The sequence below is a fragment of the Podarcis liolepis genome, assembly GCF_965112155.1.
Source record: "Podarcis liolepis genome assembly, chromosome: 9".
Taxonomy (NCBI): domain Eukaryota; kingdom Metazoa; phylum Chordata; class Lepidosauria; order Squamata; family Lacertidae; genus Podarcis; species Podarcis liolepis.
In genome coordinates this window covers 43,861,833-43,874,464 of record NC_139564.1, presented here as the reverse complement: position 1 = coordinate 43,874,464, position 12,632 = coordinate 43,861,833, and the positions used below count along the sequence as shown (strand labels likewise).

The 12,632-nt window shown below is 42.8% G+C and overlaps 1 protein-coding gene across 4 annotated transcripts in view; it reads right to left on the bottom strand.

The window, feature by feature from the left end:
• KLHL2 (kelch like family member 2) overlaps positions 1–12,632 on the bottom strand; it is a 37,935-nt gene that overhangs the window by 7,156 nt on the left and 18,147 nt on the right. For 2 of the 4 annotated variants that reach the window (XM_083520290.1, XM_083520291.1), the window contains 7 exons: positions 9,312–9,474; positions 6,078–6,187; positions 3,764–3,880; positions 2,565–2,714; positions 1,599–1,716; positions 1,240–1,437; positions 799–900 (listed from right to left, as the gene is read on the bottom strand). In XM_083520290.1, coding sequence (XP_083376416.1) covers positions 799–900; positions 1,240–1,437; positions 1,599–1,716; positions 2,565–2,714; positions 3,764–3,880; positions 6,078–6,187; positions 9,312–9,474 — 958 coding nt within the window. Of the gene's footprint in view, positions 1–798; positions 901–1,239; positions 1,453–1,598; positions 1,717–2,564; positions 2,715–3,763; positions 3,881–6,077; positions 6,188–9,311; positions 9,475–12,632 lie in introns of all 4 variants that reach the window. The other 2 variants (XM_083520289.1, XM_083520292.1) reach the window with 1 other exon arrangement.

The following is a 12,632-nucleotide window of genomic DNA, read 5'->3' as shown; positions in this document are numbered from 1 at the left end:
AGAGGATTAAACCTAGAAGCCTTTGTGTTAAAAGGGGTGACTGATCTGAATGAGAAAGCTTCCACATAAAATAGGTAAGGTTTGTGCTCTGTGTAACTGAAACAATGCAAAACCATTTAGTGTGGACGTTTGCATTTGATGCTTTGTGCTAAATGGGCTTTTCTCAACAAGGGTCTATTCTGAAGAGAACTTGTCAGGTTCCACTCAAGTCCTTTTTTGTGAGGTTTGATGGACTCACACTATTGAAGAAGCTGAACGAAAGCAAGGCAGCCTTATCTGAGCTGTCTACTTCAGATAGGTTGTGGTTCAGTTTAAATCATTCGTACATTTCAGAAGAAACAAATACTTTCTCTTTAAATATTTTTTTTGACATTTCTCTTTCAATCATATTCATTTAATTCAAGATTTTTATTTTTATTTTAAAACATGAGCAGTCATTTTTAAAAAAGGACTATTCAGCTTCTCAGCTGGCCAATAAAATCTGACTACTATAGCTATTTCTTAATATAGCAGGCAGCACACTGCCACTTTCTCCTTGGCACAAGGAAAGCAAAAAATTAATAAAATAAAGATAAAAATACTGTACTAAGGTGGTTAGGAAAAATTCACAGAGAACACAGCAGAGGGCACTCCTGGGTCTAATAAATACTTCATCTGAAGATGGAGTTAGACTGAAAAGACTAGTCTGCTTTGCAAAGTGCTTGCTATGAACATATGGTGTATTTAGGAGTTAAGCTTGTGAACAGCTATTAGTCACATGGACACCAGAACCAATTTAGTCTTAAGAGGAGACCTTACCTCCAACTACACCTACACCAACACTACTTCTCCTTGTGTTCATTGGAGTTACATGAAACCATTCATTAGTCTTCATATTATAGGCTTCTACTGATGATAGACCTGTAACAAAGCAGTACACAAAGCTATGAAGAAAGAAGGTATTATTCATTCGTTTCTCCATGAACTATTAACAGGAATTAAGAACTTATGAACTCTTTTCTATCATAAGCTACGGAGATGACCGTGAGCTTGAGAGTGCTGGTCTCACTCAGATGAATTATTGCGTGTTGTGTTTTCATTTTTATAAGCACAATTTTAATAGTGCAAAACAACTTGCTGGGGCTGATGGGAATTGTACTGCCAAGCATCTGAACAGCGCCAAATTGGTGAGGTCTGATCTAGAAGACTGTCATCTCAAAGTAAGAATGCAAAGTACAATATGAATGAAATGCTCTATACCTGTACTTCCATCAAATCCTCCCACGGCATACAGAAGTCCGTTTAATACAGCAGCCCCCAAAGTGCTTCTTCTGTCTTGCATGCTAGCAACACTTGTCCATTGGTCCTTCACGGGATCATATGAATCCACCGTACGAACCCTCAAGGAGCCATTGAAACCACCAACGGCAAAGACAAGACCACTCATGTATACCACTCCTGAAAGAGAAGGTTCTACATTTCAGGCATTGGTCTCTGCAGACCATGTATGCTCTTTTGTTTAAAGACTGCACACATAAAAAAACCATCCTTCTTAAAAGGAAGTTGTTGGCATGGAGTTACCTAGCTATGTAAGCAACACTATCAATTTAAGCAGCTACCTGCTCTGCATCTTCTAGAAGGCAGCTCAGCAACTTGGTGCCACCGTTCTTCCTTAAAATCGTAACACTCCACACTGCGGATAGCTTTGGGTGCTTGTCCTCCGACCACCACCATCAGCTTCAAAGGAAGAAACACATCGTAAATAACCTTGTTGCTTAGTCACATAAATGGAGACAACAATGGAAAATTGATCATTTCTTACAAGTTGCTATTCCGTGTCTCAGAGTAGTTTGTCATGCTCTTTGGCTAGAGCAATAAACTTAGGAACTATTCACTTACTCATACCCATCATGTATCAGAATAGCATCTTTGAACTTCCTGTATTCCCCTTTTCTTTTGGAGACTACTTCTGCCAAGGCGATTGTCAGGAGAAAGAGTTCCACCACCAAAGGACACAGGGATCAATAAGGAGGAGATATAGTCCTACTCCTGCTGTCTAACTTTGCTCCCACCAGGGTTTTTTTTTGGGGGGGGGGAGGAGAGAAGAGTCTTGCTATAATCTATAACGCTGCTCCTTCTGTTAAGTGGTCACCTTGACAATTCATGGGACACATATGGAACCAAATACCTCCATTCTACTCACTAAAAAGGCAGATGCTCTTGACAGGCAAAACAAGAGTCTCTCTGCTGAACCACCATGACAGTCTTGCCAGTTACGTCATGGCACCCCAATATTCTTGAACAAGCAGAACCCTGCTAACAAATATGAAAGAAAGACATTCTAGATTGATTGTCTAAATTCACTTACTGGATTGTGGTGCGCCTCTTCCTACTGGTGTGTGTGTGTGTGTGTGTGTGTGTGTGTGTCCCATTTGACTGTCTTAAATTACTCCAAAATCACTATATTTTCAATAAGACCGTCACATAATTAAATCCATCTGTTACATCTCTGCTGAACGTTCCCTTCCCATAATGCAATACAATACTAAATGGCGAACCAGGTAGCCAAGAGTGACGGGTCTTACTTTTGGAAGGCAGGCTGGTGTTCGCAGCCTTGTTCGTGTGGTCTTCATCAGAGCCCTTTGCTCAAGTGGCAACAAATGGTACTTCATCGCTTCAATGAGGTAATCCTTACACGCACTGCTGTTTTTAACAAGCGGTTCCTCTTCGACTCTCTGCGCATTAAACGTGGACAAAGGTCTTAACAAGTACTACTACACAACAGGTGCACACCAATATGCTGGCATGTTCATCTCAAGATTACCCCTATGCCAGCCCTCTTAAGAAAGAAAATACAAGCCCTTTGGATCTGTTCAATAAGAGATGTAAGCACGGTGCTTCCAAAATTTTTGGAACCCTATAAAGAAAAGGCATTTCAAGAGGGTGGATGCCTACAGGCTAGAAACCAGAATATAGAGACAAGCACAGAAGCTGTATACCCTGGCAAAAAAAAAAAAAAGCAATTTGAGTATCACTTGTTATGTGTGCTTTGGAATTCTGTCCTATGCAAAGACATTTCAGTACTTTTCTGAACAAGATCAAGGTAACTTATTCAAACAAATGAAAACAAATGGGCTCAAGGAAAAATGAGGTGAATATTGCCAACTTCCTTCTGCATGTCATGCAGGTTCAAAACTCACTCCCTGGCACCTCCAGGTAAAGATGGGATTGTCCCTTATTAAACTCTGGAGAGCCCTGCCAGCTGGACCAAAGTGACTTCATTTAAGCTGGTTTCCTACATTCCTAGGGCAACAGCAAATATTAATTCCCTTTGACAGAATATCAAGGAAAACATAAACCAGTACGCAACTGTTCTAGTATAGCTGCAGATTCAGATTCTTAGCGATACACCATTTAAGGCAGGTCACTTCAAATTTAGGTGTAGGTTTTTTGGGTTGGGTTTTTTTTTTTTTTGCTTGTTAGGTTGATGAAGTGATTCCTCCAAATTAACGGAGCCTTACCCTTTCCACTATTAAATATTTTCAAAAGTTACACACTCGCCAAAAAGCACGACACAAACAAGATAAAAAAAAAGACCCGGTTGTAACTACCAAGATCAGAACGTTGAGCAGATTGGTAGAACCTTACAAGAAGTGCTACCTGTAGTTAAGCGATTCTGTCTCCTTAATGGTAAATATTCTGTTCTTATGGCTAAGTCTGTACGCTTAAGGTTGTACAGAATAAGAGAGAGGGCGTGCACATTAAATGCTTACTTTTTACTTACCTGAACCAAATACTCTCGGGAGAGCAATGGCAGGCGGACATGTTCCATCAGGCGTGCCATGAGCTCTTGTCGCACATCTTTGTCGTGGTTGACCCATGCGATCACCGCTTCAAACACCTTGCGTAACAAAAGGACACACTATGAGTTTTGAACATTTTTGGGGGGGTGGGGCAACAGGGCAGAGTCACATATTATTCTCTCTTAAGAAGCCCTTCTCTGCGAGTGCTGTAATTGAGAATGGAAAACAGAGACCCTTCCATCAGGGGTCAGTAGCACAGGAAAGGAGCCACAGCTCCCGCCCATACTCTGTGAGTTATCCTCAGCAGGTCCTATCCTTTTAAAGATGTCAGTAGCCTTCTCACTCTCTAAATGGTTAAAAAGGGGTACCAAGCCCAAGCTGCTTCCCTCTCTCACCCCAAGCATCTTGCTCCTTTTGAAAATGGCTGCTCTCTTCTGTCGTCTCTTCCCCAATCACCTTCAGCTTCTCATCAGCCATCAGGTGGATGGAGTATATTCTCACCTCCCTAAAGGAATACTGTGACTACTGAGGATCCTCAGTCCTTGGACACAGCTACATTGGCAAAGAAAAAGCGCTTCGTATGCGTTGTACAGTGGTACCTCTGGTTACGAACTTAATTCGTTCCAGAGGTCCCTTCTTAACCTGAAACCATTCTTAACCTGAGGTGCGCTTTCACTAATGGGGCCTCCCGCTGCCGCCGCACGATTTCTGTCCTCATCCTGAGGTAAAGTTCTTAACCCAAGGTACTACTTCCGGGTTAGCAGAGTCTGTAACCCGAAGTGTTTGCAACCTGAGGTACCACTGTATATGCATTATAACACTGTGACACCTGACGGCGCTTTGGAGTTCCGTTTTTGCCAACCCGATTTCTCATATAAAGTTTACAACGCGTTTCACTGAAACGCTTCTTTGATGTGTCTGGATCCAGCCCTTACTGAGGTTCAGCTTTTCGATTAAAATGTTTGTGTTTTCACAAGCCGCCGGAGTGGAATTCAGCATCGTGCTAAGCTGATCCTTTCACCGGCACAGGCATTTCTCCTTGTCAGGTGAAATGATTAATCCTCTGCTCTCCCTGCGAGTTGTTCGGGGGGTGGGCATAGGGCATGTGTGCGGAAGAAGAGAATTCCCCCAAGGATGCCAACAACTTGGTGTTGTTGTTTTTTAGTGGTCTCCGGTTACAAATCTTGTCAGCGCTTACCCACTTGAGTTAGAAGGATTATCTATAAAATTCCCATACTGTGCTAAATATATCTGCAGTCTATGAGGATGCTTAATAGAAGTTCAGTTCAGTTTGCAGCTAGGGTACCAAAAGATCTGCTGAGGATTTAATTAAAGGATAAGAGTCATGCAGCTCTAAAAGCAGGCCGAGATGTGGGCTGCAAGCACTGCGCCACTGCCAAGACTCAGAGAGTTGGACAGTGATGCTGCAGTAGCGTGTCAGCCCTCACCGAGGGAAGAAACCCACACAGGACATGGGCATGTGGCAAAAACAAAACAATCAGAACAGCTTCTCCATATGCCGAAACTCAGCACATGCTCTACTTAACCTACATCTCGGCCCACATTCAGTATCATATGATCTTGCTTTGTAGGCCTATGTGTATTCCAATATCTGTGCTATCACTGTATAATACTCATTTTTAGGTAGGATGCTTTAGCTGTACTTCAAGGAAAGCCTTGAATTTGGCTAACTATAATGCATTGCGCATAGGGCAACCTTTCAAGATGGCCCCAAACCTGCTACTGGTCCATTTCCAAAGTGCTGGCACATAAGCATATAATTTGAAGCCCTACCTACTCAACTTTGGACCTTGTTACCTGAAGGCTTGTCTGCTTCCATATGAAACAGCCCAGGAACTAGGTTTTTGGGTTTTCCCCCTTCCCACCCTCATTTTAGGAAACCCTTCTCTGGGTGCAGCTACCACCTGTGGTGAAGGAAACGCCATTTTCTATTATAGCAACTTGCTTTTGTAGTTCCTGCACTCCTGGGAGGTTCACCTAATGCCCACGTAAATGTCTTTCCAGGGGCAGGTGTTTTCCAGTTATCATCATCTGAAGACTTCTTATCCAATAAAATGTATTATTACTATTATTAAAATTTATATACCACCTTTATCTTTCAAAGATCTCAAGGTGGTGTACATGGTTCTCTCCCCCCCCCCCCCATTTCACCCTCACAATAACCCTGTGAGATAGGTTGTTGTAGATGCGGCACATGAATGAAGGTTCCATCGTATCTGATTAGACCTTAAGATTCTTAAAAGCAGCTTTCAAACTGGGAGAAAGGGACCTTACCTTTTCCTCGGACGCTATTGTAAGTTTGTCACTGGATATTAAGCTGCACACCTGTTCTACATCGAGGTTCAGAAATTCCTCACAAAGTACAACTTCAGTAAAGTGCTGCTCTGTTTAGAGAGGGGAAAAATATCTTTGAATGCACACGCACACACCTGTGCGATGCAAGTTAAGAGGTACCGACTCTATAGAAGCAAGTGGTTTCCACTGCAGTGACTACTTGCTGGGGCACACGACTGCAAAATGAGGAAAGCACATAGCTCATATATAATAAATGCACATATATGAAGCATCCTAAGACAATAACTCACCACAGTATTCTTACAGCATTTGGGATAATATTATTTGATATTCAGGTGAATGGGTGGATAGAGCTGTAGCTGTAATGGCACACACCAGAGGGGAGGAAGCAGGCCTGGCAGAGCCCTGAGCTTTGCAGACGTACAGAAGTTCTGGTAAAAATACCCAAAGGGCAGAAACAGCCCAATGAGCACCGAGTATGTTCAGTGGACAAAGAATGCTGACTGTTTGGGGAGGAAGACTTTTGCCTTGTTCATAAATAAAAAGTTGATTTAAATGGACTCTGGCCCCTGAATGGCCAAGGTAGGGCAGCAGGAGTTGGGCTCTTTGGATAGGGGAGGTATTTTCCTTCTGTCCATCATTGGAGGATTTTTGCTTATTTTTTTTAAGTTGAAAGGGCGGCAGAGGCAAGTTAGTATAACAGGGCATTGTGCACCTCCGGGGTGGCTTGATCAAGGCTGAGAGGAATGAGACAGAATGTTGGGAGGTGGAGGAAATGGCTGATCAAGTTCTTTGAGAGCCAGTGTGGTGTAGTGGTTAAGAGCAGTAGACTCGTAATCTGGGGAACCGGGTTCGCGTCTCCGCTCCTCCACATGCAGCTGCTGGGTGACCTTGGGCCAGTCACACTTCTCTGAAGTCTCTCAGCCCCACTCACCTCACAGAGTGTTTGTTGTGGGGGGGAAGGGAAAGGAGAATGTTAGCTGCTTTGAGACTCCTTCGGGTAGTGATAAAGTGGGATATCAAATCTAAACTCTTCTTTGGGGTGGTTTGTGGTATACAGAAGACTGGAGGCCTCTCTTTTGTAGGCTTCATGATTTGGATGCTGTAAATCTACCTGTGGGGGCTGCCCTCCAGGGTAAGACTCTCTGGGGTTTGGTGTTGGGACAGTTTGTGAAGACTATGAGGTTCTACGAAAGGCTGCAACTGAAATGTGATTGCAGTATTGCCAGTAGGTGGTGGTGACAGGCCCTTTTCCTTGGCCTTGCTGCCACTGAACCCTGAGAAGGAAACCAGATGGAAGGGGAATAGAATACCTGGAAGGGGATCCTGGCTGGCTGAATGACATACTAAACAGGAGCACTCCACACTGCCAACCTTACGTTGAAGGCCCCACTTGCCACATGGTAATTCAACAGTTTAAAGGGACCCAATCTGATTAATGTGCTATTCAAACACAGTAGCCGCGTTCTCAACAGATTCTGCAGCAATTCAGCCTAGGTGATTGGCAAGTTGCCCCTTTCGTAACATCTATGCTCTCTCACACTCAGGTTCTCAGAAACGAGAAAAATAGGAAAAATAAGGAATCTGAAGCAGCATTGTTATGATCAGCCGTCTGTTTAGAATGTAGTTCGTTGCCTAGGAAATCTTGTTAACTCTTTGAGGCACCTCCTTTTGTCACGAAAGAGGAACAGATAAATGAATTATTTTGAATAATATGTTCTGAAATTATATAAATTATATAAGCCCTACAGCTGAGCGGAGGAAAAGAAAAATGTGTGCTGTTGAGATGGAGGGAGAAGCCTTCCCCAAAGACCAAGATGGGGAAGCACCTGCGGCCATTCAGATATACATGGGCTTCATCCTCTACCAATAATGAGCAGGGATTGTGGCAACTGTAGCCTAGCAACATCTGGAGAGCCATGTGTTCTCCAACCCTGGTCTATAATCATTGGCAGCAGCCAGGAATTGAATTTGAGATGTTCATGGGTACAAAGCACGTTCGCTAATTCTCAGCTATGCCTCCAGTCTTGTCTGAATGTTCTAAGCGGACCTAGACAGCTTTCCTATGGTTTCTTGGGGGTTACCTACAGGAAGGAGGGGAACCCAGAGAGCTGGAGAGCCCTAAAGGAAAAGGAGATCTTTCCCTCCTCGCTACCTTGTGTCAGCAGTTCAGGCAAGCCACTGCCTCGGATCCAAACAAGTAGCAGAGCCCGTCAAGCAGTTCAGAGCTCAACTACTCATTTGCACTGCCTTAGAACCTGACTTGACTAAATACAAGGGATCTTCTCTCACATCCTCAAACTTCAGCTCTGCCATTGATCTGCTGCCCCCAAATGCTAGAACAACTGTTTGGGTAAAATGCTGAGGAGCAGAGTTGCAGTAAGAGAGACCTTTCCCCAGCTTCCAGCCCTTTACCCAAGATACTGCTGCATGCAAGTGTGCACAGGCTATATAGGTCACAGGAAGAAGCCCACTGAGACTGCTCCTCACCCTAGGCTATGGTGGGGACCCTCTCACCCATGGGCCAATCTTACCCTGCTAGGGTATCCAAATTGCCCTGCAAGGCCATGTCCCTCCCAAGCCTCATTCACCTACCCATCAGCTAGAATGACTTGGGACATCATCTAATGAATGATGGTTGAGGTTATGCATTTACCACACACCCCTATTGTCAGGAAGAGAGTTGCTAAAAAGGAGGGGGGATGGACACTTGTTTTAACAGTTCCTTGCAAGGCACTTTGTACTCCCAACTTTGGGTCTTCAAAGCACCTTGTGTCAAAACGACTGTGAGGTCAAACTTGACCTGCAAAGCCTAGCATGATAAGGAGATAGGGGCTAATGGAGCCAAAAAGGTTCCCTATAGCATTGGGGCTTGGCTACAGAGCATCTGGAAGAATTTTTCTGGATAAGGCTAGAAAGCCCTAGAAGGCTTCGGCTGCATAGACTCATTTTTTTTATACTGGTGCCTAAAATTTTAATGTGGTTTTAATTGCTGGTTTTAAAATCCACTCGTTTCCTAGCTGCTTCGTGATTTTTTTTCTTGCATGTGCAAAAAGTCAAGGCAGTCAGTTCTAAGACTTTCACACTCCCCAACATTGTAGCTCAAATTCCCTCTTGTGCGAGTAATGTTAAAAGGCTGCCACATTAGACAGCGTTAGAAACAAAACCACAATCCAGCCAAGTCTGTTTTTTTAGAATTGGTGTTGCACTTGCCTGCATAAGTGTTGGCCTTGTTCAGAAGATCTGTGCATGCATGCATGTCAGCAAAAGCGCGAAAGCCTAAACAGTTCACAGGATGAAGCTGGGTTTCCAGAAAATCACAGCAGCTCTTCTTTACATCCTGCAACTGCAACAAACTAGCTGCCGGGAGAAGTACCTACAATAACCAAAACCAAATTCATGCACACATTGCCAACAACAACAAAAAGAAAAACTTACGGCACACGTATTAGGAGAAACATTAGAATGGTAGAGAATACAGTGGTGCCCCGCAAGACGAATGCCTTGCAAGATGAAAAACCTGCTAGACGAAAGGGTTTTCCGTTTTTCGATGCGCTTCGCAAGACGAATTTCCCTATGGGCTTGCTTCGCAAGACGAAAATGTCTTGTGAGTCTTGCGTTTTTTTTCGCTCCCCCCCTTTTCTAAGCCGCTAATAGCCTTTTAGCCGCTAAGCCGCTAAGCCTTTAATAGCCGCTAAACCGCTAATAGCGCTAATCCGCTAATAGGGTTGCTTCGCAAGACGAAAAAACCGCTAGAGGAAGAGACTCGCGGAACGGATTATTTTCGTCTTGCGAGGCACCACTGTATGACCAACAGAGGTCTGCATTTTAAAGTCACCACCTTAAATTTACGGTACTAGTGTTGATTGTGATGCTTGCTGTTAGAAAGTTTTAAAAACCCTGTATTCTAGATCAGTTATGGCTGATATTTCTATTCATTTTTTATCATTCCGACTCACTGGCCTTTGAATCCAGATGAGTTGCCAAGGATTGGGTCACTGTAGAAATGCAGTTGCCCCTTTTGTCGCATGAACTACGATGGGACAACGTTCCTTCTATTTTCAAAGGTTTATTCATTCTTCTCCTACTGCTCACTGTAGGACTTAATCATATTAGCACAACAGGGCTGGCATTAAAAAAAAAAAAAGGTTAGTGTTTAAGAGGTTGACATTGATCAGCTTCATTCCAAAGCACTATCCAATTCTGTATTCCCAACGCCTTTATTTGATTGACTCAATGAAATCTAAGTAAGCTCACAAAATGGGCTTCTTTGTAAACACTGCATTTGCTGTTAGCAGTTGTATACGGTATTCACTTTTAAATACAGAAGCCACGGAATGCTAGCTTCAACTGGAACACATTCAAGAGGACAGACACCACTGACTTTACTTTACTGCACTTAATTCATCTGCCCTACACAGAGGATGCTTCCGGGTTCCCAAGGGCTCACTGAACCAGCAGAGAACTGCAGAAATGCCTCAAGCAGAGATCCTTTGCGTTTGCACTGCTTGTCTTTCAAGAAAAGCATGAGTCAAGATAAACAGCTGTAGTGGTGGGTGGGTGGCAGTGCAGAGGGCTAAAAATAAATTTTGACATCTGTAGCACAAAGCTAATGCTAACACTTTACATTTCACCCAAGAAAGCTATTAGCCCTCATTCATTTCAGATGTAGCATGTCGTTCCTAAAAATCATTTACAAGCCACATGCTTCCTGAAACAAGGCCTTTTTAAAGCGATCAACTTTTTTTATAGCTCTGCTTGAAGTCCAAGCACTGTTTACAGACCAAGCAGTGGCCTTGTCTAAAATGTTCCCAGCTGCCCAGCACACTCACCCTCCAAACAAATATTTACACTCAGTTCTGTTCCATGTTTTATGCTGTTCTCTGGCACCATATGCATAAAAAGTGAACTGTGCCAGAAAAAAAATACATAAGCACGAACCAGGAAAGGATCGAACCCCACCTAGGTGTAGTTTTCAAGGCAGAATTTGCCATTTATACACATGGGAGCTCTTAAAAGACTACCCTTTGGATCTTAACAAAAAAATTCCTTCCAGTAGCACCTTAAAGACCAACTAAGTTAGTTCTTGGTATGAGCTTTCATGTGCAAGCACACTTCTTCAGATACACACTGTGTAATCCGTATTCTTCTGTGTATCTGAAGAAGTGTGCTTGCACACGAAAGCTCATACCAAGAACTAACTTAGTTGGTCTTTAAGGTGCTACTGGAAGGAATTTTTTTGTTTTGACTATGGCAGACCAACACGGCTACCTATCTGTAACTGGAACCTTTGGATCTTGTTTAGGGAAGTTTTTAATATTTGATGCTTTATTGTATTTTTAACATTTTGTTGGGAGCTGCCCAGTCAGATGGGCGGGATATATATATATATATATATATATATATGACGCTTTTGAATTATGGTGCTGGAGGAGACTCTTGAGAGTCCCATGGACTGCAAGAAGATCAAACCTATCCATTCTTAAGGAAATCAGCCTTGAGTGCTCACTGGAAGGACAGATCGTGAAGCTGTATTTTGGCCACCTCCCTGGAAAAGACCCTGATGTTGGGAAAGATTGAGGGCACAAGGAGAAGGGGATGACAGAGGACGAGATGGTTGGATAGTGTTCTTGAAGCTACCAGCATGAGTTTGACCAAACTGAGGGAGGCAGTGGAAGACAGAAGTGCCTGGCGTGCTCTGGTCCATGGGGTCACAAAGAGTCGGACACGACTAAACGACTAAACAACAACAACAACAAATATATATATATATATATATGTATGTATATGTTTGTGTGTGTGTGTGTATATATGTGTGTGTGTGTATATATATATGTGCTTTCGTAGATTTTCACGGGTACAGGAATATATATATGTTACCCAGCAACTCCCTCCCCAGGCCCCTCAGGCTCTCCTGCTCCCTGACCTATCAGTGAGAGTTGTTAGGCAAGTGGATATGAGAGGTGCACTTTCTCCCAGTGAGGCCTCATATTTTTGGAGCTTCATTCCCAATAGCCTTTAAAAATCTTCAAAAGATGCATTTCTTTAAGCCTGTGCTTGGCTGAATTGTGCTATACCATGCAAGTTAATACATTAGCAGAATTTAAAAAAAAAACACTTGTAATGTGATAGATAATGTTTAAATTTGGAGGTAATTAGAGATAAAGATTTTATTGACATGCATGAATGAAGATAATACAAAGGAACCAAGGCAAGGAGTAGAGGGAAGTCGAGGGATTCAAGTAATCCCACAATGTGGATTTAATATTGATTGTGTATACAGTTGTTATAAATGTTTTATGTTTTTCTCTTTAATGTAATGATTTTGTTGTTTTTGTGGAAATCAATAAAAATATTATTAAAAAAAATAAATAAAATTGTGCTATACCGCACTTGGTAAAGAATTTTTTTAGCTGCTGCTGCTTTGAATCTGTGTGTGGCTTTGTAATTGTGTTTCATGTGTCTTGTAAGATGCCTTGCAAAGGCAGCATGCCCTGAAAAGTATTAAAAAATACTTTAAACAATATTCAACAT